Raw genomic sequence first — 24520 nt, forward strand, 5'->3', positions numbered from 1 at the left:
CAAATTAAGTACATGGATTAAATCCACAACTTTCAAAAACTACAAGGGCTAATAGCAAAATATAACCTATTTTAAATAATCAAAAATATTAAATTAAGTTGGGTTTTTTCGGTCAAAACGGTTTGAAAATTCAAAAACCAACAACCAAACAAAACAATCAACAAAAAAGAATCCATAATTGAAAAGACAACCTAAACCGTCTAAATTGAAATCGACTAAACCGATTGGGTCAGTTTAGTCAAATTTCTTCATTTTAACCAAAAATTGTTCTCCCCTAAAAGTAATAACCAAATCAATACAATCATTTTATTTTTTATTTTATCATTACAACAATGGGAGTAGAGGATTATAAATTTTGAACTCATGTCATCAACATGCTAGAGACAAAACTACAAACAAATCTTACTATTTTTCAAAATTTGTTAATTGCATTAAACATTTACAAATCATTATCAAATTTAAATTCATATTAAAATTTAAAATATTTTAAACCTTAAACTATAAATATAATTCTAATTTGGTGACATGCAATAAATTTTTTTATAATAAATTACAACAGAGGTCATCCACTATGATATTTCTTTTACGAGAATTAAGTAATAAACGTAGCTGTCCAAGTTTAAGTGAGATGTTTTGGGCCAATAACTCGTGCTTAAGCCTAACAAATTATTACACATTCCTTAAATTATTTTCATAGTTAAATAAACCACTACCCTATGATTCTACCCATAAAAGCCTTTGATTTTATCATTAAAGTAAAATTAAGCTCTTATATTAATTTCCCGTTAATGCAAGGAAATTATATACACTTTTAACACCAACAGAAACTTTAAAAGAGTAATCAAATTTTTCAAAAGAGTGATTAAGTGTTATATATATATGAGCACTTTCAACAAATTTTAAAGTATTTTTTGTTTTACTTTCAAGAATATTATTTTATTTCTATTTAATAAACTATTATTATTAAAATCACATCAACGTAAAAATAGAAAGTAGTTTAAAATTTTAAATTATTTTTTTAATATAAAAATCAAGAACTTTCGTGGGTAAAAATGATTACAAAAATAATATAAGAGATCCTTTAAACAATGTATATTAATGTAAGGGGCATATTGTCCAAAAAAAAAAAAGGTTGAATTTTTAGTGGTTTCCTATCTTATACTCAATGTACGATATTGTCGGTAATAATGACATATCAATGTCTTTAATTTGGGACATGTATGTTTTTGTTGATCACATTTTTCATGTCTTTTCAAAATATGTTTTTTTTAAAAGGTAAATTACACAAATAGTTATTTAATTGTAAAAAGAATTTCACCCAAAATAAAAAGTTTGTAATTTAAATATTTGTGTTATATAATTTGGTCTTTTTTGTCACTATCGTTTGTAATTTAAACATTTGTGTTATATAATTTGATCATTTTTGTCACTATCGTTAAAATTACAAATAGTAAGCTGAAGTGGCAGTTAAAAAATTAGTATAATAACAAATTTAGTCTTAAATTTTTACATATTATATCAATTTAGTCATAATTTTAAAAAATTGACCATCAAAATTTACAAATAGTCTCAATTTGATCTTAATTCAAAAAAATAAAGAAATATTTAAAAATACACAAATGTTTTTTTTTTTAAAAATTAAATATTATATTAATATTAAATAAAATAAAAATCCCACCACCACCACTCCCGTCCCTCTCCCTCTTTGCTGCTGCAAATTCATATTAGGGTTAATTGAAGGAAAATGGAAGCTGTTTTGGAGAAGTGAAATGGGTCAGGAGGCGAAAGTGGAGTGGTTTTACAAGTTGGAGATATAAAAGGATTGGTTTTGGATGGGATCTTAAGTGGTCTTGTTAGTGGAAGTTTATAGAAGGAAACTAGGGTTGATTGGTGCCGTAGACGGTGTTGAAATATGTAGAAAGTTTTCTGATAAGTTTCCCAATAAAGAAAAAGACTGGGATTTGCAATTACAATGCTTCAAATATTTTTTGTATGAAATTTAAACTAGAGGGATTCATGGGTTAGGTTCGGGTCAGATTTAAGTATGATTTTAACATATTTTATGTTTGTCTAAATTCGGGTCTACTCAAAATATGATATTAACACAATTTTGTCGAAACTCGTCTATATTTATAATCCAAACTCATTTTAGGCCTGCTCATATTATTTAAAAAAATTAAAAAATATTTATTTTATTTTAATATTTAATTATTTTATACATTTTTATTTATTGAATGTTTTTATATAGTAATATTAACATTATTTTAATATTTACATTAGAGTGACATTATATATTTAGTATAAGTTTATTTTTTAACTGGATCAGGCTCGAGCTTGATTCAAGCCCGAGTCTGACCCATATTTTAAAAGGGTCTAATTTTTTTACTCAATCTTATTTTTCAAACACAATATTTTTATACAAATCCTCTCAAATTTTAGACGAAACTTGACAAAAAAAATTAAAACCATATTTTTTGTTATTGTTAAAAAAAGTAGGTTATTTCAATAGTTTTTATCCACCTAATGTTGTTGTGTTGTTACTCTTTTGAGTACAAAACATTCAATAAAATAATCGTACTGTACTGCTAGTTTAGAAAAAAGGGTTTTATGCCTCATGGACTTGTGTAAATAGGGAGAGGGACGGTAGTGGTCCAGTGGAGGAGGGAAGGAGGACGGGAAAGATGGTCGGGGGATTTTTATTTTATTTAATATTAATATTAACATTAATATAAAATTTTAATTTATCATTATATTTTTTGAAAATATTCTGTATTTTTATATATTTCTTTGAATCTTTTATAATTAGGATAAAATTGAGATCATTTGTAAATTTTGGGGGTTAATTTTTAAAATTGTGATTAAATTGATATAATATGTAAAAGTTGAGGGTTAAATTTGTTATTATACTAATTTTTTAACTGCCATGTCAGCATGCTATTTTTAAAATGACATAATTTTAAATTTAGCCCTCAAATTTTACATTTTTGGGGTCAATTTTACCCATTTTTAGCTAAATTTGGCCATCATTCCTTTAAAAAGAGTCAATTTAATATTCTTCAACAAAAATACTAACTAAAATATTAAACTTTTAATACTTCAATCTGCATGGCAGTCCACTCCTCCATGCTAATTTTTTTTGAAATTCATGAACTTTTTATGATTTTTTTAATTTTATTATTTATTTTTGAATATTTTATAAATTTTAAAAATTATTTATTGACATAATATATATGACAAATAGTGTTGTGTCAGCATGAATGATTTAATGATTATTTTATAATTTTTAAAATTGAGTAACTAAAACATAAACTTGTTAATAATTTAGACCTTGGGTGTAGTTTGCCCTAATTGTTTATGTATGAATTTTTTCTCCTTGGTTACCCTGTTAGAACATTATACGCAATAATAGACGGGGACCGCATCCGCAAGAGACAGGGACAGGACAAGAGTATTTTATTTACTTGTATTCTATTTGGGCCATCAGGAGATGGTTGGATGGGTCTGGGGTTGAGTTTTAGTAAAATATTAATATATTTTATATTTATCTAAATTTAAGTTGATCTAAAATATGTGCTAAAAGTTTTATCTAAGTTTATTTGGCTGATTAATCTAAATTTATTTTAGGTTTACTCATATCTTTTTTATTTTTTAAATTTATATTTATATTATTTTAATTAATTATTGAATACTTTTATATATTTTTCATTTATTAAAATTATATATAGACATATTAACATTTTTTAATATTTACATTATAACATTATATTACTATAGATTTAGTTTTTATGTGATAGAAATTAAATAATATATAAAATTAACATAATATATTATATTATAATCATAGAAAACGGGTCAGACTGGGCTGGGCTCGGGTGTTTTGAATGTTGAATCCTGAGCTTAGTCCATAACTTAAGCGGACCTAATTTTTTGTCTAATCTCGTTTTTTCGAACCTAATATTTTTTACCAAATCCTCTCAAATTTTGGACAGGTAGCCCCGGCAACATTGGGTTTTTTTTTGACAAAATTATAGAGGTAAATTTTAAATATTACAATATGATGTAAACTTTTCTTTTGTATCAGGAATTTAATCCTTATACTATTATTTTCGAGAATTTTGTCTAGTTATTTTTCAAATTTAAAAATTTAGGTTCAGTTGTAAGCACTGTTAAAATTCTTTTTTTAAATTCGCTTGTGTGACATTCTAAAACTAAAAAATAAAAATAAAAACTCACTTGGTAACTATGTGATGAAAAATTGGCATTGTAATAGATATGAATTTAATAAAAAATTTTAACAGTATCAACAATTTTTAAAAATCACCTTAGTATTTTAATCAAAATAAAATATTTAGACTAACTAATAACATTTTAAGCATAGAAGAGCCAAATAATAAAAAATTAAAGCATAAAAATTAAATCTTAAATCTGAATGTCTGAATGTAGTTTAGGGATGGAAATTGAAATTTAACTATTATATTAATAATGTAAAAATATATATAATTGCGTGTGAAAGAAGAGAAGGTCTTAGGGCTTCCTTTTATATATATAGTAATATAGATTTTGCATCATATTTTGCTTTGTCTTGCTTTCAAATCATTTTTTACTAATGATTTCTTAACTTTAGTTTATAAAAATATATTATAAAATATAATTTTAATACATGAAATTTAATATATGATATATCCATTTCTCTATTACAAGACTTGATTAAATTAATCCCTCTTTGATTAAATGGATCAATTTAGTCGCTTATTATGATGTTCGTCATTACCCATTCACTACCCAGTTACCCAATTGGGTCTTGACCCGTAATCTACGTGGTTCGCATCTTGAGTTCACATGTGAGGTTTTCGCATCCTTTCACGGGCTTGCGCGATGTGGGTTCGCACCACCATGCAAACAAATACACTTACAAAAAACACGTGTTAACCTTAGAATAAGGTGTGTGTTGGCATGCATGTGGACCTACTTACGACACTACATCCTTGAACGATAACCGTATCATATAAATAGAGAATTTAATATTTACACTAAAACACTCAACATCCCTATACGATTAAAGCGAATCAAATAATGTCAAATTGGAATAAAATTAATATTTACTATCTATATCATTCATTGTTTAATAAAGTTAATATTTTTAAAGTTCTTATGGTTCTATAGATGAAATCTTTTCTTTGGAATTGAACGGCAATTGAAAAAAAAATATCGAGATATTTTTAAATAGTAAATGTAAACTTATTTGATTCTTCTTAATAATATAGGAACTAAATTAATTTATTTAATAATAGAGAGACTAATTTAATTAAATCCGTGTAACACAGGGATCTCCTAAAATAAAACTTTCACTCCCATAACAGACTCAGAGACCATTAGGGATAAATACAATTTTGAATTTAGTAGAAAATAAATTAAAAAATAATAATAGAATGATCATAAATTTAATTTTAAAATAATTTTAATATTAAAATTTTGTAAATTAAATAATCATTTTTGCATTTAACTTTTTAATATTATTGTATGTTTTTAACTGTAACTCATATTTTAAATATTTTATTATTTTTAGATTTTTTATATTCTTTGTATGATATTTTCAATTTTTTTTTATAAGTTAAATTAAATGTATAGACAAATATTAAGTTACATTACATAGTCAAATTGTAATGAAGAAGACATTCCATGTAATGTCCAAAATCTTATATGAAAATATATTGTCATATGTATAATATTACATCAACTTGTTATTTTTATATATTACCTATAAAAAGCCACACCATTTTACTTAATGTATTTAATGACAACCGTTGAAGTCAAAATTAAAAATTTGAAATTTGAAAAGTATAAACACTATAATGATCAGATAAAAAAACATGAATCAAAATTCACAACTTACACATAATATGAAACACAACAAAATTTAACTATTATTATTTGGATCAAAATTGAAATTTCAAAATTTTAAAAATACAATAGGATAATTAATCATTGAAATTAACCTTTCTAAGTTCCATATATTTGAAAATCATATCTGTACCCAAATTTATCATAGATATATACATCAAAAAGAAATGAAAAGTCGGAATAACATAAATTAAAATGAAAATCCTGAAAATTATAACCTGAAATTAGGTTTAATAAGGCAAGTCTCCTTCAGGAAGCTCCCAATTATCTCCATCTTCTTCATCGTCATCCTTCTTACTGGTTTCCTCTTTAGATTGTGCCGAATCCTTCGGTTTCGGGCGTCTGAAAACAAGCCAAACAGATCATTCAATAAACTATGTTATTCGGATTTGGATGTGAATGCCTAATACCATTACGTGTTTGAATTTTATGTATTCGAAGGACCTTTAGAAAAGACAAATCTATATACTCATGTTCAAACATGCATCAGATATGGTTATGCCACAAGTATTTTTAAGAAAAAATGAAGAAACAAAAAGCTCTCATTGCCATCCATAACTTCCATATTAGTTGAAACCAATGTTGATTCGATTGGATCAGTCGGTTGAATGGAGAAGCGGTGATTCATCCAGACCTGTATATACCACTCAACTAGAATTTTTTTGATTGGACTAATAAGTAATAGTCGGTTGAATCGGTTAAAAAACTGATAAAAAAAATCAGAAATTCGGTTTTAAATTTAATTTAATTTTTTAATAAAAAAATAATTAGATGTGATAAGATTAGGGCATTTAACCCCTTACAACTTATATTAAAAAATTTACAATTTAATAAAATAGATTTGAAAATTAAAGTTCAGTTGATAATACTATTAATATATTTTTGTTAAATTTGAATATTATTTGATCTAAAAATTAAAGTCCAATTCATAACATATATTCAAATTTAATAGAAGTCAGTTAACAGTGTCATCGATTGAACTTTAATTTAAATTAGATAGTCAATTAGAAGTACTAAATTATTAAAATTAAAAAGCAAAGGGACTAAATTTCGAAAATCCAAAGAGTAGAGTGATTAGAGGCATAAATAGACCAAAAAGAAACCCGCAAAGCAAAACAAATTGGTCTAATTTTGTCTCCAGTGCCTATTCTCTCCAAACACTTGAAATTTAATCCTTTAAGATTTTAACTTCAAGAATTTAATCTCTCTACTTGGCTAATTTAAAAATGAAGTCCAATTAATAACAAGTTAATTGAGCTATGTTAAATTTATTTGAAAATGTGCTATCAATTGAATTATAATTTTTAAATCAAAACTTTGAATATTAAAATAACATATATTCAAATTTATCAGAATTTCATTAGTGGTGTTATCAATTTGGTTTTATTTTTAATTTTCAAATCAGATAAATAGGTAGACTAAATTCCTAAAAATAAAAGCAGAAAGATTATATTTTAAAAGTTCCAATAATACAGAAACTCAGGCAATAATTAAACCAACAAGATTCTCTATAAAAGTTCAAACCAACCACCATGTATTCAAAAGAAAATTAGGCAACATGAAACGAGACAACTCACTCAAAAATAGACAATAGATACGAGAATTTTAAGGATATATATATATATAGCAACATTGTTATTGTAGGCAAAAGAAAGAAGGAAAATATATATATATTTAAAAATTTAAGCATTAAAAACATAGAGACCAAAGTTTTGACATGGCAATGAGGCGGAGCAATCTTCGAGCAAATTGCATTTTACTTCTCTACTTAATAAATAAGTAATTAATAGATCAAAAATGCCATCTATTTTTACTGTTAAAAACGACTCTTATACGTGAAAATGAGGCATATATCGTACACCACATATAACTATTTGATTAGGCTAGTTTTTAACAGCAAAAATACATGATTTAAAAAAAAAAAAACCAATACCGTCACTAACTTATCCATTTTCTAGGTAAAAAAATAAAATTAAATCTAACTCCTAATACAAAAATTACATGATACTTTTACCCTCAAATTTCATTTAATACTTTAGCACTCCACCTTGAAATAAGCCCTCCAGGAAAATAAAGAGATATATGTATTATCTTTTACAAAATTCAGCCCAATATATACATCATAAAATCTTATAAAAATAGAGGTATTATAATCAAAATATTAAAATTATAAAGTTTTAAATTTTAAAAAATAAGGTTTTCAGAAACAGACCGACGATCAAACCCGCTCAAACCATCGATCCGATTAGTTCGATTAAAAATTTATAAAAATGGAAAATAGAAAAAATCGCTTTAACTAGTTCAACCACTAATTGAACCGGTTTTGTAATCCGGTTCAATTGATTCATACTAATTTGCGAGTCAATTAGTCTAATCTCTTGTTCCGGACCGATGCTCGACCTATTCCAGGACCAATCAGTCCAGTTCCGAAACATAAAACTAAACAATTATAACTGAAAATATTAACTTGAAAATTTTAATAAATCGTCCATGTCTGCGAACACAAGAAAAAAAATCTGTGCAAAAAAAGCATATTCGAAAGCAGGGCCGGCGCTTCCAAACATGGTAAAATTATGATTTTAGTCCCTCTAAAATCAGTAAAGTTATAAATTAATACAATGATAAAAATTTCATTTCAGCCCTAAAAAAATTTCAAAATTCAAATTTGAAGATCAGAAAAATTTTTCTGCCTATTGAGTTAAAACGATGATCCCAATCCAGATTATGAAAATTCATCAAAACTACAAACATCAAAATCAAAAAAACAGTAATAAACCCCAATACTGAATTTCTTTTTTGTGGTTAAATTAAAAGCTATGAAAGAAACAAGGGAAAAAGGGGAAGGAAAGCTAAACCTTCTGCGGTTCCTTTTAGAAGCTTCTCTTACTTTACGCTTCTTTTTTTCCTGTGAGCTCTCAAAGAACATCCTCCTTTTGCATTCCTGTATAACACCGGCTTTAAACACGGCTCTCCTGAACCGGCCCAACAGCTTATCCTCCGCTTCGTTGTCCGCCACCACCACCTGGACGTTGTAGTGACCCGATTTGAAGAAAAGGGTATTGGCGTAGGCTAACGATGGGCATGTTATGGCATTGGTTTCTTCGGCCGGTGTGGTCAAACAGGAAGAAAGACGAATGGATGTTGATTTGGGGTCTGATAGAGAAACCGGCGGGGCGAAATTTGGTGGGTTTTGGGGGAGATTTGGTAGTGAATGTTGGGAAGGGAGGAGAGAAGAAAGTGATTTGGAGAGAGAAGTGAGGGAAAACGCCATTGATGCTGACTTGTGATTCTTCTGGCTTTGGCTCCCACTTACAATATCAATCTTTAAATTTTGCTTTACTCAAGTTCTATAATATTTGGGTAAATTACTCTTATAGTGATTAAACTATTGATACATTTCATTTTTGGTCACTCAATTATAAATATTTACAAAACGATCATTCAACTATTTGATTTTATCTTTTTGATCACCAAAGAAAAGATGATGTCGCATATTTTACCATTGGCATAGCAGCTTTAACCCTCAATATTTATATATTGTGTCAATTTAGTATTGATTTTAAAAAATTAAACCTCAACATTTAGATATTGTGTAATTTGATTTCTTTTACAATTTTTTAAAACCCTTTCATCTAAAAAGCAAAAAAAAAAATTTGGTAAAAAATATACCAAAAATGAAAACAACCAAAAGTTCATCATAATAATTTTTATATTTTCTCATTATTTTAAATTTAATCCTCAATGTCATAAAGAAAAATAAAACTGTAAAAAAATAAATTATACAATGTATAAATATTGGTTAAAATTTTTTAATAAGCCTATACCGACACAATGTATACAAAAAATGAAATCAATTACACCCTAAAATATTAAAAACGCATCAATTAAGCTCTTTGGCTAACAATTTCTATCAAGCTAACAATTTCTATCATTGATCATTATTATGCTAACATGCTCGAGAATAAATCTAGACAAATAGATAACTAATTCATCTAAATTTAAACTATGATTTTTGAAATTGGATCGATGATCAAATTGATTAGGCTATCAATTCAATCTATCCAACTTCAATCAAATAAATTATTATAAATTCATAATTTTTTTAAAAAAAATATTAAACTATTTCAACTAGGTCAACCACCAACTCAACTGATTTTTATCTCAGTTCATATTGATTCACGGGTTAACCGCCCCAATTGACCGATTCAATCCAATTTCAACCATTATAATCTGAATGAACGTAATCTTTTAATTTATATAAAAATTTAAAGCCGATGGTTCTTGCTTTAGTCTTTTAGATTATATAAAAATTTAAAGACGATGGTTCTTGCTTTTGTTGCTATAAATCCATTTGTTCAAGTTAATGTAAAAAACTTTTCTTATCATCTCACAATAGGTAAATCCCATAAATTTGAACACATGGCCATATGATTTAAAACCTTATCCTTTTATCATCTATACTAAACAAATTCATTATTATAAGTCTTGTTTTCTTATTTTAGGCACATGTTTAATCAAAACAATAAATATGTTTTTCAACATTATAATTTTACATCTTGCATCCGAAAAATGATTATAAAAGCATATCAAACACCAATGTCACAACTATCAAAATAGAAAACAGAAGAAAACAACGGTAAGAACTTAAAAACTTGTTAAAAAAAAATAGGATTTACCTATTGTAAGATAGAAAGAACTACCCTTTTTCATTTATTTTCGTAATTTTTATCATGTTTTATATGTTTTTATATGTTTTTAAAATTTGTTGTAATTTAAAAAACTATATCCAGAATAAATCTACACAAATGGATTACGAGATTCGATCGAACTTGGATGTTCATTTGTCCAAATTCATTTTGGACTAAAATTTTTAATAATTTTATGAACACCGACATGGATTGTCACATCAACATCATAATGGCTAACTCAATAACCGTTAACAACACATCGACATAATAACAATGAACAACAAAAACCGTCACTCAAAGGGTTTAATTGATAAAGGACTGAGAGTGATAAAGGAAGAGAGCCTTTTCTGAGTTTTTTGATCCGAAGTAAACAAAGTAGATGAAGATTCACAGTGTATGGGTCAGTTTTAATATTAAGTGCTTTTAACTCAAAATTCCAAGTGGATTATTCCTTTTTTGCTCAACTTTAATTAATATAAAGTTCCACGTAAGCATTTAATGAGGGACCAGTTTGCTCATTTATCTAATGTTTAATAACTAGTTTGCTCATTTTTAAAGTAAGGAGACTGAAATGTAAATTCAAAGTATAATACAAGAATTGCTATGGCACTTCTACCTACAAAAGAGAGCTTATAAATAGGGAAAAGTTATCATAAATTTAAACATTTTAAGATGAACCAACTGAAATAAACTGAAACAAGATTTTATATAAACACGAAGATGATTTCGAGCAGTTTATATAATTATATGCAAAATGGGAAAAGTTAAAATGTAGTGAGAAAAGACTTACATTGACAAGCAATGGATCTAGTAGTATTGAATATTGGAGTTGGGGATTTTGATTGTTCCTTTCGAAAGATTGGATGAAAGACTAATAGTCTTGGCTTTGAATGTAGTTTCGGTTGACTCTAGCGCTCGGGAAGCTAAAAGGGCCATCTCAGAATGTAGTTGGAGACATGATACAGCCATCTAAAATCAGAATTAAACTTTGGCATTAAACAACATAATGATTCTAATAAATCGACCAAGTAAATGAAATGCAGTCCTAGGCACTAAATTTGTCCGAGAGCCGGGCTACTAGTCTAAGCTCAAAAATTAAAAATAATATGAGCACTGTTTTTAGAACTAGACTGGATTGGCTGGCCGGACTGGGAACCAGCCGAGGTATTGGTCTAGAATAAGGGGTTGGACTGATTGACTTGCGAACTGGTTGAGCAAGGCTAAAAAACCAATTGAACCATTGGATGAACCTATTTTCTCTATTTGTTAAATATTTTTATGATTTTTTAATAATTTATTCAATTGATCCAGACAAACCGGTCGGACCAGATAAATTGGGAACCAGTGGTCTGACGGTTCAACCACCGGTCCAAACATGCCTAAATGGGATTGGATTAGCCATTTACAAAAACGAATGAACTTGGACAAAATATTTAAGCATTCTTAAAAAGGCATAGATCAGAGAGATATCTCTTGAAACCGGAGGAGAGATGAGATAAGAAACTGAAAAAAAATGGTAAGAACTCTTTGCTTACCGTATAGCATTCTCTATCTGGGTCGGAATCGGCAACGTGAAGGGCCCATGTACGAATCCATTCAAGCCCTTCAGAGATTTTGATATTTCCTTCAACCAAGGAAGATGCTATAGAAGAAGGATGAACAGCAATGAGCACACATGATGCTGCAAAAAGGATAGCTCTCCTGACATATGCTTCTTTGTGATGGCACACCTCCCTGAGTTAACAAAATCGTGGAAAATGGCAGATCAGCAAATTATGTACGCATAAAGATTTGATGTATTATGAATAATAAATATGAACCACCATGAATGCAGTTGCATGCATGCACATACATCCATCATGACCATGAGAAAAATATCCGATGAGGTTGTCAATCTATATGTACTATTAGACACTAGTCAGCTGATGCCATAAAAGCTACTACGTGTAAGATCTGGAATCATGACAGGACATTTACATATTGATGTTGAGTCAAGTACCTGGCTCTTAACATATCAAGAAGAAGAGGAGCCAATGCAGATGCTTCGGGATGCATGGAAGCACATTTCATGCAAACACCAAGCATGTAGATGAGTTTTCCAAGGACAATAAAGTCTTGACCAAGCAAGTCAACACCATGTCTTTTCTTATCAAATCCCTGCATAGCTGGAAGCATAAATGCTGCCGCATAGAGAGGAAACTTATTCTGAGACCATTCAGTTTGGCTTTCTTGTATATTTCCTGATCTAAGGTTCCACCGGCGAGTCTTTCCTCTCTTGACCTGACCGGGTTTTAGTGGAAGTTCTCTTTCATTTCGGATCGACCAGTTCAGAAGGGTTCCCGTATCTGAGACCTCTTTCCATGATCCAGCGCCAGGAGGCCCTGTATTGCTAGGCAAGAACCAGGGTTGAGGTTCTGAAATGGTTGATATGAGGGGCCCTTTTTGATGTTTAGGTTTCATAGTTTTAGCATTTGCAAGCTCCTCTGCTGCCAGAGTCATGACATCAAGTATCATTATGCGTTGACAAACATCTACATTCGGTGAATATAATAGTTTGTTTAGGGTATCAAGAGATTCAAATGGACGTGTGACAACCAATGCTATCAAAGCTCTTTGCCGCTTCTCTTCAGCCGGTTCTTCCTCACCTTCTACAGCTACATCAGAGCAACGAACCTGTACAAGAGTTCGAACAAGATCACCTGCTAAATGTGTTAGTTCATCAGGTGATGCTCGTATAAGACTTTCAGCAACATCTAGAGCCCTCTGCACCTGCAATGTTAAAACATACATTACCAATTAAGACCTTCCACTAAGATTCTCTAGAAAAAAGTTAAATGTGTTCATAATCAATATCTGCCATATAACTTCCAACAAGGGAACAATTTCTAATATATGTTTAAGCTTATAAACCAAGTCACTTGAGCAACCAAAAGGATAAAAAGGAAAATAAAAACTCAATTAGGTAGCCAAAATCAAATTTTCTAGCAAAATTTACCCGAAGAGTCTTCATATTGCATATCAAATTTATACCTCATAGATACTGCAAACTGAATCATCTTCGTGAAGAAAAGAATGAATGGTGAACTCAAACCACTTACCCCATCAGCATCATCAGATTTCCTTAAGGCTCCAACCACATCAACCAGCTGTGAAATTTTTCTTTTTAAATCTGTGTCATCATCTGTCAAGTCGTATGGCTGCAAAGAGGAGTCACATGAATCAGAATTCTCACTCGCATCATCATCATCATTTTCATCAGAGACCGATTCATAATTTAGAGTAGCTGGATCAATAATCTCATCTGGATCAACCAAACTGAACTCTGAGGATTTCTTGCTTTTACTCTTCACCCCACTTCCTTTCCCACCATCAGCTGCACGTGCTAAGTCTTCACTTAAAGTGGCGCTGGTTGACGTCCCTGTTTCATCAATTTGTTTTTCTGCATTTGAGACTGACAAGCTCCCTTTCTCAGAGGTGGTTAATCCGAATTCCCAGTCAATGGTCTCCCCATTGCAGCTGTCATCAAGATATAGAGGATTTTTTGGATCAACTACTTTAGAGAACACTAAAGCGATAGTGCTAGCCATTTTTCGCACTAGGTCTGCAGGGCTCTCCAGCCTACCTGTTAACAGTATTAGTGCAAACTTAAGTGACCAGCTAAAATCCATGACAATTTGGAAGCAAAAGTTACAAGAAGTTACAGCTGACTCCTTGAAGAATTGAGTGCATTGCATCCTTTGTTTTATCTAGTTCCTCTTTGGACATCTTCTCCAGACAAAGGCCTAAAGCAGCAGTTATATCTGTTTTTAAGTTAAAGGGAAACAGAACATGACAAATAAAAAGGCGAGAAAGGAATAAAAATGGATGGACGGATGCAGTTGGAGGTGTTGGTATGGTTTAGAAGAAAATAACTAAAACAAGATATGAATCTTTGATTCCCCCGGTAAATTTTTAAGTTTCTACATCTTGCATGTTCAATAATTGTCAACCAAATTGAGAACTTTTAATTTGATTTGTGGAAGTAGTAAAGGATACAAGCTTGCTGCTCTAGTGGGGCTGATTGTACAAAGTCCCTTTTTGACCATACGGCAGCCAGGCGTTGCACTATGTCTAAGAGACCATTGGTGGCTTCGTGACCTTTAGTCCACGAATCTTTAATGGGTGAGCATTCAAGAACAGCAAATTGCAAGATCCACTGCAGGCAACAAACAGGAAATACTTTCCACAGTAAAAACTTGTCAACAAACATGGACCTGAGAAAAAAGTATGAAAAACAAGATCAGCTATAAAAAGAAACAAAGCAGTACAATGTGCCATCTATATAGTGAATTTCTAAATTGCATGGATTTACAATAAAGTATAACAATCTGCTACACTATTTATCTATCGATTATAAAATACTTCTGTATCACACAACTATTTGCATGTAGCACAGCTCACCAAAAGAAAACAACAATATGATTACGGTTGGATATTCAAATTTCAAATTATTAATATCCAATTTGAATTTATTTATAGATAAATATACAGAAAGGAAAAGAAAAGAAATGTTCATTCTCCAATTTATTGTATTTCAGACCATCAATATGCATGCAAGTTATCCTAATTAGTGCCGTTAATTGTAATGATTCATGACTATAAGATTGTTATTCCTTCTGATTCTGAATGGCCTAGATGCAATGAAAGGAACAACCCAATTAAAATAATCAGCTACACTTGATCGAAGATATAAACTAGCAAATGTTCACCAACCTGACTGATGACTGAGATTTTAGTAACTGATGAAACAATATCCAAAGAACCCAGTAAGCTTCAATATCACTTGCATGCTCAATTGCAAGCTGACGCAAAAGCTGTTCTGCAATTCTTTCAACAGTGTAGGAATCTGTTATTGCTTCCATTATCTTTAACCAAAATTGAGATTCAGGGTTTGACTCAAATACATCAGTGTCAACTACATCAGTGTTTGAAGATAAGCAACTTCGAACATGTCTGAGAACCTGGGGAGTTACTTCACTTAACAGCACATCTGCAAGCAATGAATGTAATTTACTTCAGTGTCAATTTCACCACCATCTTGCTTGCCTAAAGAGGAAAAAGAAAAAAGAAATTAAAGAAATCCCTATCAGCTGAATGTAATGTAATGAACAGAATACTTGGATAGCATGTCTTTAAAAGAAGCACAGTTAAATTTCACGTAGTTAATGCTACGTTACATTCCAAACTATAGTGCACAAACTTTCATGATTTGGGACCCTCATGCCCGTTTACCATAATTGTCAAATTAATAGCACTGAATGTTCCTTTAGAAATTTAACCCTACACCATAACCCTTGGATTTAAATTACACATTCCTTTTGCCTCTTCAAGATGAAGATCCTAGTATCACCATGCACAATCTTCACATTTACCTTAGCTTCTCCAGGTTCAACTTACATAAAAGTTTCATCATCTTTGGCAGCATTTAAGATGCAAGACAAATATTTAGAACTAGGAAATAGTAAATGCACAAACATCAGTATGTAATCAAATCACCATATATGACATGAGATGCATTCTTAGATGAACAAATATTTCTGCATTCACAAATTAGAAACTCAGGTTATACCAAATGACACTCATCTATTTAGCACAGAATTACTTATTGAACTATCTGAAAGAGTGAGGAGTAAAAACTAAAGAATGGATGAGAGTAGAAAGTCAAACTCATACAAATTGTTCTTCATTTAACAAAATCGATATATAACTCATAGTGGAGCACAAGTTCACTAAAATGGAGATGAATAAGCAAAATGACAGAAAGAAAATCTAACACTACCGCTTGAAATGTCTCGTTACCTGAAGATCCACGTCGAACGATGCGGGAAAATATTTCTCCAAGAAATGAAAGGTTAACATCCATCTCACTTTTATCAGTGGTGGCCTGCCTTTCTACCAAGCCAATCAGAAGTTGAATAGTGATCTGCTTGAAAAACAAACTATAATGCTTTTGTAAAGGAAAATCATTAATAAAAGGCATTTTTGAAATAAACACATGGATAGACAATAATAAATAAACAGAATAACTAGTGCCGCAGAAGTAAAGGATACTGTGATGAAAGTAAAGGCGGGGCTCTCAATCGTGCTTTGTCGGGAATAGATGTTACGATATGTGCTACCCTAGACACAACTGACTTGAGCCTTTCATTTATAGTATCTTCTGAATGGGGTGAAACAGCTAAGTCTAAAGCCATTTTAAACACCCCATCATTGTCGAGAAGGCAAAGAACAAGCAACCTGTCATCAATTCAAAACATGTCCAAAGGTATGCTATGAATTTACTATCATATCTCATAATATGTTTCATAAGAATAAACAATGGAACCTCTTCAATAGTATCATTTTCAACTATTTCATATATGGTACAATGAATGATTACACTTATATACCAAATCCAATAAATTACACATATAGCAATCGATTTAAACAGAAGACCCAGCTTACCTTTCTACATTTGACAGAACAACATTAACATCGAAAACATCACTGCTGGTCAGCTGTAGGTGAGGAACCAAAACCTGTACAACTTCAGTTGAAAGTCCATTGGCAAAGAAAACATCATAGATATGTTTCTTTGCTGAAAGAGGGAAACATGTGAGCCAATTGGAAGCAACCTCTGCAAACAACAGATTTTATATAAGAAAAATAGTGGATTTGATTCTTGCCAAAGCAGTGATAACTTCGAAAAAGAATACAAATTACCAAGCAACAAAACACGAGCCAGTGTTGGAAAAGCAGCTCCTTGATAAAATGCCCTCCACCAATCATCCCTTTCATTTGCAGCATGAACTTTTGCAACAATAACCTTTAACAAAGCAGAAACACAAATAATGAAAATTCAAAGAAAATAAAAAAAAAAGTTAATTAAAAAAAAACGAATATAAGAAGAAAACCTGGTCTTTATAATGCTCGTCAATGCTCCCTGTAATTCCATGATAGTAATACCAAAAAAAAATTATATATGTGTATAAATATTTTAGAAACATTTCCCGACAATAATTGTTATAAGGTTAAAGAGAAGAGCAAAAGGAGTGACCTGAGAGAAGAGAGGAATCGATGGGGAAGAGAAGAACAGCTAAAGAGTGAAGAGCGCAAATCACTTGCTCGACGTGCTTTGCTCTTTCTATTTCCCTTATCACTTCGCCGACCTTCTCCATCACTTTGCTCTCCACCTCTCTCTTGCTCTTCGCCGCCGCCGCCGCCTCCATCTCCACCGTCGCCGACTCCTATCGGTTCTCTGTTTCCGCCAAAGCCAAAACAGAATATTTCTAAATTATTGAAACGCTGTCGCTTGAACCAAGTAAAGTTTGTAGATTATGGAGCATGGAGTAAGGACCATATATTATATAGCCAAAACTATGATTTTGGTTCCTCTTACTCTGCGATATCTAATTTTCATATTTTAATTTAACATAATTTAATTCTTTAATTTAAAAGAGAGAATTAAGTTATAAATTTTAATAAGAATTAAAATATAATTTTATGTTTGTATTAAGTAATATTTTTATAACTTTTTAAAAGAAATTAAATAAAAATGTTATGAATTGAAAGGGGAATGTACAATTTTATCATTATTTACTTATAAACTTTATATATTTAAAAAAATAAAATATATAATTTTTCGGATAAACTACTAAAATAGTCACTTTTGTTTGGCTCAGGTTACATTTTAGTCACTTATGTTTGAAATATTACGTTTTAGCCACTTATGTTATCACGTTGTAACATTTTAGTCACTGAGCCGTTAGTTTCTGTTAACGGTGTAACAGTAAACTGATGTGGCACGTTAAATCATCATTTCAAACAAAAATTCTAGGTTAATTTATACAATCGGTCCCCATATTTTTTCGTTTGGAGCAATTTAATTTTTTCTTTTATGTTTTTTTAACTTTCTTTCTTTTCATTCTCTTATGCTTCTCCCTTTTGTTTTCCTCCCTTCTCCATTTCTTTCAACGTAGTTTTTCTATGTTTTTTTTTTGAACAATTTAATTTTTTTCGAGTGAGGCGAGCTTGTGGACTATTTACAAATGGAAAGCATAGAAAAACTATGTTAAAAGAAATGAAGAAGGGAGGAAAATAGATGGAGAAGCGTAAGAGAATGGAAAAAAAAAGTTAGAAGAACATAAAAGAAAATTTTTAAATTATTGAAAATGATAAAATATAGGGACCAATTGTAGAATTTAACCTAAAATTTTCATTTGAAATGATGATTTAACGTGCTACATCAACTTACCATTACACCATTGTCGACAATTAACGACTCAGTGACTAAAATGTTACAACACGATAACGTAAGTGACTAAAACGTAACATTTCAAACATAAGTGACTAAAATGTAACCTAAAGCAAACAAAAGTGACTATTTTGATAGTTTACCCATAATTTTTCTAAGCGGTGTCTACCCTTGATTTTATACTCTTATATCATTAGTTAAATCTAATTACTCGTAGACAAGAAGATTGAATCAAAATAATTTTATTAATTAAAAATGTTGATATGAATTTTTTTAAAAGTTACCTTTTTAATTAATCATATTTAATGGTTTTCTTTATGTTGGAAAAGGTGTCTTTAAAAGAATTATTTTTGAATTTCAATTAGAATAATTAATGATATTAGTTACTTGAATTAATTACTGTTTTTATCAAATTTGAATTAATTATGATATTATAAAAATAGGGATCCAATACAAATTAAATCCAAAATGTAAGCACAATAGAGGGAGCAAAACATGAATTTGACCTATTATATAAGTCAGATGTTATAGCAAACGCTGTCGTGTTGAGGTTAATAGAGTTAAAACCCCTTTCTTTACTAAGCGTCGAGCATTATTTTCAAAAATTCAGTTACCTTCATAGTACAATGGCAACTGCCGCCATAGCTCCGGAGCTGAAGAAGCTCCCGCGCCCCGGTCGGGGCGGATTTCAAGCCCACGTTCTAACCGAAGAAGAGGCCCGAGTACGAGCCATTGCTGAAATTGTCAACTCCATGGTAGAACTCTCAAGGAAGAACCAAAGAGTGGATCTAAACGCGATCAAATCCGCCGCGTGTCGGAAATATGGACTCGCTCGTGCACCGAAGCTGGTGGAGATGATCGCTGCACTTCCCGAGTCGGAGCGCGTGTCTTTACTCCCTAAGCTTCGAGCCAAACCGGTTAGAACCGCTTCCGGAATCGCGGTCGTGGCGGTTATGTCGAAGCCGCATCGGTGCCCGCATATTGCGACTACAGGGAATATTTGTGTTTATTGCCCCGGCGGACCGGATTCGGATTTTGAGTATAGTACTCAGTCGTATACGGGATATGAGCCAACTAGCATGCGAGCAATTAGAGCGAGGTAAGCTATTTGATGTTCATTTTCCCTTGCTTCGTCGAGCTCGTTGATTTACTGTTTTCATGTTACGTTAGGTTTGCGAACAATAATTTGAGATTTTCGATTGGGATTTCATTTGAAATATTAATTGTAAGAATGAAATACTAATGAATTAGTTGAGATTCAGTATAATTATATATTTGAAATTTGAGTAGTATAAAAATATGAATATTGTCAAATTCATAGATACTATAGGAATTTCAAATTCTATACTAAATAGGTACATGAGTCCATGGATTTGAGAAATAATCAGGAATGTTATTTTTGTATGTATTATGTATCACACAACTTGCAGTATTTTTAAAATCCAGGTTCAAAATTTGGAATCTAAATTCCCAAAAGCTACCTTAAAGAAACTTTTGAAAATAGAATATTTAGTTAGTTTTTCATTCATTGAAATCAATGGGAGATGGCTGTTGGCATTAGGTTGAATTGGAATGGTGGGGGTGAAAGGGCCACGTTTTTGCTTGGTTAAATTAGCTTCCGATTCTGTTTGTTTCTAGACTAGCTTTTGAGAATCCAAATGTCATGCTGAATTTAGCAGCAGTGAGGTTTCATGATTGTTAAGAAGAAAAGAGATGAGATTTTTGCATTTGCTTAGTACTGTCTGTCTAAATTCTTCGAAAAACTTGGTCTATGATGATTCCAGGTATAATCCATATGTCCAGGCAAGAAGCAGGATTGATCAGCTGAAGCGACTGGGTCACAGTGTAGATAAGGTTCAAATTATTCCCTGGATTAAGTATCTGCTTTTGTTTTTATTGCATTGAGATCTATAGTTTGAAAACACTTTGGCATTTGTTAAAATGATCATTAGATATTTGTAGGTTGAATTCATCTTGATGGGTGGCACTTTCATGTCACTGCCGGCAGATTACCGAGACTATTTTATTAGGAATCTTCATGATGCTTTGTCAGGTCACACTTCTGCCAATGTTGAAGAGGCAGTTACCTACTCTGAGTATAGTGCTGTAAAGTGCATTGGAATGACAATTTAAACGTGAGTTATCATGTTGCATTTTGAGATATTCTCATCTTTTTTTGCAGTCGAGAACTTTCATGTGTAATTTACTTTTTAGTGGTTCAGACTCAAAATTGGTATAGTGTTAGTTTGGAAGACATTTACCAGTGTTAATGCTTTCCTTAATCTACCTTCTATATATATTGCTGCTTGACATGTCGCATAAAACTAGGCAGCTATCTTGGTCCACTTCTTCATTTTTCTTGAAGTACCCCATGTCCAACATGAGTATAGGGATATGATCCTCCAAGGATCCTCAAAACACAAGGGGAAATTAACCACCGGGGGGGGGGGATAAACCTACTCAAAATACAAGGATCCTCAAAAGATTGTAAAGTTGAATGTGTTCTTTTCTGTGTCTGAAATATGTAAAGAAAAATTGTTTGCTTTTTACTTATTTCACTGATTGAACACACCACATATTTAATAGAAGTTCTCATTCTTCTGTTTCTAATCTACAGTAGGCCAGACTATTGCCTTGGTCCTCACCTGCGTCAAATGCTTTCTTATGGTTGTACACGATTGGAGATTGGAGTTCAAAGCACATATGAAGATGTTGCTCGTGACACTAATAGAGGACACACCGTAGCTGCAGTGGCTGATTGTTTTTGCTTGGCAAAGGATGCTGGTTTCAAGGTATCTGTCTCAACACTCTGCCATTTCTCTCAAGCGAAACAATTGTTACATTTCCCCTAGTTACCTCTATATAGTATAAAGAATCCCCCATTATCCTCTTTAGGGATGTAAATGAATATAAATGGCCAGAACATGACTTTCTCATGTTCGATTCCTTCAATAAATGAGTCTCAAAATTTTGTTCATGTTCATTTATTTAGCTTGTTAAACGAATAGAAGCCGAACTGTTCATGAATTGTTTACTAAACGCTCCATTCATTTTACACCCCTAGATTCTTCATCTTCTTCATCCTCCTCCCTCCTGTCTTTTCCCTCTCAGCACAGCCATTGAAAAAATGAAATGAATCTTTTTGTCCGGCACAAATCACATATCAAATAGACTAAAACAAATTTTCATTATCACGGAGTATGCCATATGTGGCTTAATTATCAGTTTTTGCATTTATGCATTCAGCTTCTTTCAATTGGATCCACTCCTTGCTGAACTTTTTTCATTGCTCCTTTTAAGGTTGTTGCTCATATGATGCCCGATCTTCCTAATGTTGGTGTCGAGAGAGACTTGGAAAGTTTCAAGGAGTTTTTCGAGAGCCCTTTATTTCGAGCTGATGGGCTTAAAATATATCCCACGCTTGTGATCCGTGGAACTGGCCTTTATGAGCTTTGGAAAACTGGCAGGTATGGTTATTTACTTATTTATATTTCTTTGTTAATGATTTCATGGGTATCTATGATTCTATGAATTTTCGGTTTCTTTCAAGTTTTGAAAGGAAATAAAATTTCTATTTATTTACTTTGCAGGTACCGAAATTACCCGCCTGATCAGCTTGTGGACATTGTGGCAAGAATCTTGGCCATGGTACCGCCTTGGACACGTGTTTATAGGGTCCAGCGTGATATTCCTATGCCTCTGGTTACCTCAGGGGTTGAAAAGGGAAATCTTCGTGAACTAGCTTTAGCTCGTATGGATGACTTGGGCTTGAAGTGCCGAGATGTTTGAACGCGTGAAGCTGGAATTCAGGTAACAAGACAATGTTGTTCCTCAGAATCTGTTCATGCTAAAAAGCAATAACCTGTTGAGAGTGTAATAATGGCATGTTTATTTCAATACAGGATATTCACCACAAAATTAAACCTGAAGAAGTTGAGCTTGTTCGACGTGATTATACAGCAAATGAAAGCTGGGAAACATTTCTGTCTTATGAAGATACACGCCAGGTACTGCAAGGCCCTCTCTATTGCTGTGTGTGTCACTGTGTCTACATATTTGATATAATGTTCTCTATGTAACAGTTTGTCTGTGCTGAAACATGATACGATGATACAGGATATTCTTGTTGGGTTGTTGCGACTGCGTAAGTGTGGCCAGAATACTACTTGCCCTGAACTAATGGGGAAATGTTCCATTGTCCGCGAACTCCATGTATATGGAACTGCTGTTCCAGTTCATGGTAGAGATGCTGACAAGTTACAACACCAGGTAATGGTTAAAATCTTTAGTTCTAAAAATTACCCTAGAAAGGAAGTTGAATAAAAGTTTCCCTATGAGGTGGATACACTTCAAGTTCTACATTTCGAATTTAATTTTTGTTTTTAACACAATAAAATAGAAAGGTCATGAAGTAACCTATACTGCTCCAGTTTCTCACATGTTTTTGAAATATTCATGTTCGACACTCATATCCGATGCGTATTTGGATACGAGTATGGAAATATTACCCACCAAATACATTGAAAAACTTCAATAAAATTGAATAGGGCTGTAATCGAGTCGAACCGAGCTTGAACAATGAGAAGCTTGATTCGAGATTCACTGCTTGAAACTTGGCTCTAGCTCGATGGAGTACTATTACAGAAGCTTGAGCTCAGCTTGAACTAAATCGAACTATTTGAGTTGGGCTCAATTAAGAATTGCTGACATGATTTATGTACTCGAGCTTGAGTTTGAACTTGAGACAGCTCGTTCATATGCAAATTTTTATATTTAGATAACAAATTTTAGGGTTTGGATTTAAAATGTACGTATTAAGGGAAAGGTAGTAATTTAATACTAAAATATTAAAAACATGACTCGCAAGCAGCCTGCTTGAATTGAGTATTAAGATACTCAAAAGTCTGCTCAATAATGACCAAAACAAACTTGAGTTTTCTTAAAGTCAAACTTGAGTAGCTTGCGAGTAAAGATGTCTAACTTCATCCTTAAAATTTAGCGGAAATGTACCCGTGATAACTCTATCTAATACTTAGAATCAAATCTAATCCGAGAAACATAAGTAGCTTAATCTTTCTTTCTTTTTTTTTTTTTGCAGGGTTATGGTACACTTCTAATGGAAGAAGCAGAGCGTATTGCAGGAAAGGAGCATAGGTCAACAAAAATAGCAGTGATATCTGGTGTAGGAACCCGGCATTATTATAGGAAATTGGGGTATGAGCTTGACGGCCCTTACATGGTTAAATATCTGACTTCATAGGAAAACCTAATTTTGAATGTAACACCAATTTTGTATGCTTGTGTAAAATTCTAGTAACATATATCAATTTGTAATTTTGTATGCTATATTACATGTTGAAATATTTTTGTGTTTAAATTATTTTCTTTTAAGGTCATCGATTGATCTCAAACGTAATACTTGTTCAACAATCAAATTATTTGGTAGACACGATTGCAATCTAAATAAGGATTTTATAAGGGTTAAATTATGGTGTTAGCTTTTGTATTTTATAGAATCGAGATTTAGTCTATATTTTTACAAGTTAAATATTTTAGTTAAATTATTATCTTTGTTGATAATTTTCGTTAATTTTTATCAATATAATATATTTATTTTTCATCTCACGTGTGGTAATCGAAATTAATAAATTTTGATGAA

At 31.4% G+C, this 24520-nt stretch overlaps 2 protein-coding genes and 1 pseudogene across 2 annotated transcripts; 1 reads left to right on the top strand and 2 right to left on the bottom strand.

Moving 5' to 3' along the window:
• Nucleotides 1-5985: 5985 nt before the first annotated feature.
• Nucleotides 5986-11124, bottom strand: LOC121219331 (30S ribosomal protein S21, chloroplastic). The gene is made up of 2 exons (XM_041097276.1): nt 8757-11124; nt 5986-6243 (listed from the first exon to the last, which is right to left on the bottom strand). The coding sequence occupies exons 1-2, from the start codon at nt 9170-9172 to the stop codon at nt 6132-6134; spliced, it is 528 nt and encodes a 175-aa protein (XP_040953210.1). The 5' UTR covers nt 9173-11124; the 3' UTR covers nt 5986-6131.
• A 147-nt stretch (nt 11125-11271) lies between these two features.
• LOC121219330 (telomere length regulation protein TEL2 homolog) lies at nt 11272-18096 on the bottom strand. The gene is made up of 13 exons (XM_041097275.1): nt 17665-18096; nt 17522-17550; nt 17331-17433; nt 17073-17244; nt 16680-16865; nt 16428-16567; nt 15342-15618; nt 14625-14842; nt 14291-14389; nt 13688-14211; nt 12589-13358; nt 12125-12323; nt 11272-11558 (listed from the first exon to the last, which is right to left on the bottom strand). Exons 1-13 carry the CDS (start codon nt 17834-17836, stop codon nt 11397-11399), a joined length of 3051 nt encoding a protein of 1016 aa, XP_040953209.1. The 5' UTR covers nt 17837-18096; the 3' UTR covers nt 11272-11396.
• Nucleotides 18097-19460: 1364 nt separating this feature from the next.
• Nucleotides 19461-24257, top strand: LOC121219332 (elongator complex protein 3-like; annotated as a pseudogene).
• The last annotated feature ends 263 nt before the right edge of the window (nt 24258-24520 follow it).

Source organism: Gossypium hirsutum, chromosome D07 (genome assembly GCF_007990345.1).
Source record: "Gossypium hirsutum isolate 1008001.06 chromosome D07, Gossypium_hirsutum_v2.1, whole genome shotgun sequence".
NCBI lineage: Eukaryota > Viridiplantae > Streptophyta > Magnoliopsida > Malvales > Malvaceae > Gossypium > Gossypium hirsutum.

What these genes read in the sequence shown, in the direction of transcription:
- LOC121219331 (XM_041097276.1), bottom strand. Translation starts at nt 9,172, where the DNA reads ATGGCGTTTTCCCTCACTTCTCTCTCCAAATCACTTTCTTCTCTCCTC. An exon ending in TCTAAAAGGAACCGCAGAAG is followed by an intron (nt 6,244 to 8,756) that starts GTTTAGCTTTCC and finishes GCTTGTTTTCAG; the next exon opens with ACGCCCGAAACCGAAGGATT.
- LOC121219330 (XM_041097275.1), bottom strand. Translation starts at nt 17,836, where the DNA reads ATGGAGGCGGCGGCGGCGGCGAAGAGCAAGAGAGAGGTGGAGAGCAAA. An exon ending in CCGCCTTTACTTTCATCACA is followed by an intron (nt 16,568 to 16,679) that starts GTATCCTTTACT and finishes AAAGCATTATAG; the next exon opens with TTTGTTTTTCAAGCAGATCA. An exon ending in CAGATAGAGAATGCTATACG is followed by an intron (nt 11,559 to 12,124) that starts GTAAGCAAAGAG and finishes TTCTGATTTTAG; the next exon opens with ATGGCTGTATCATGTCTCCA.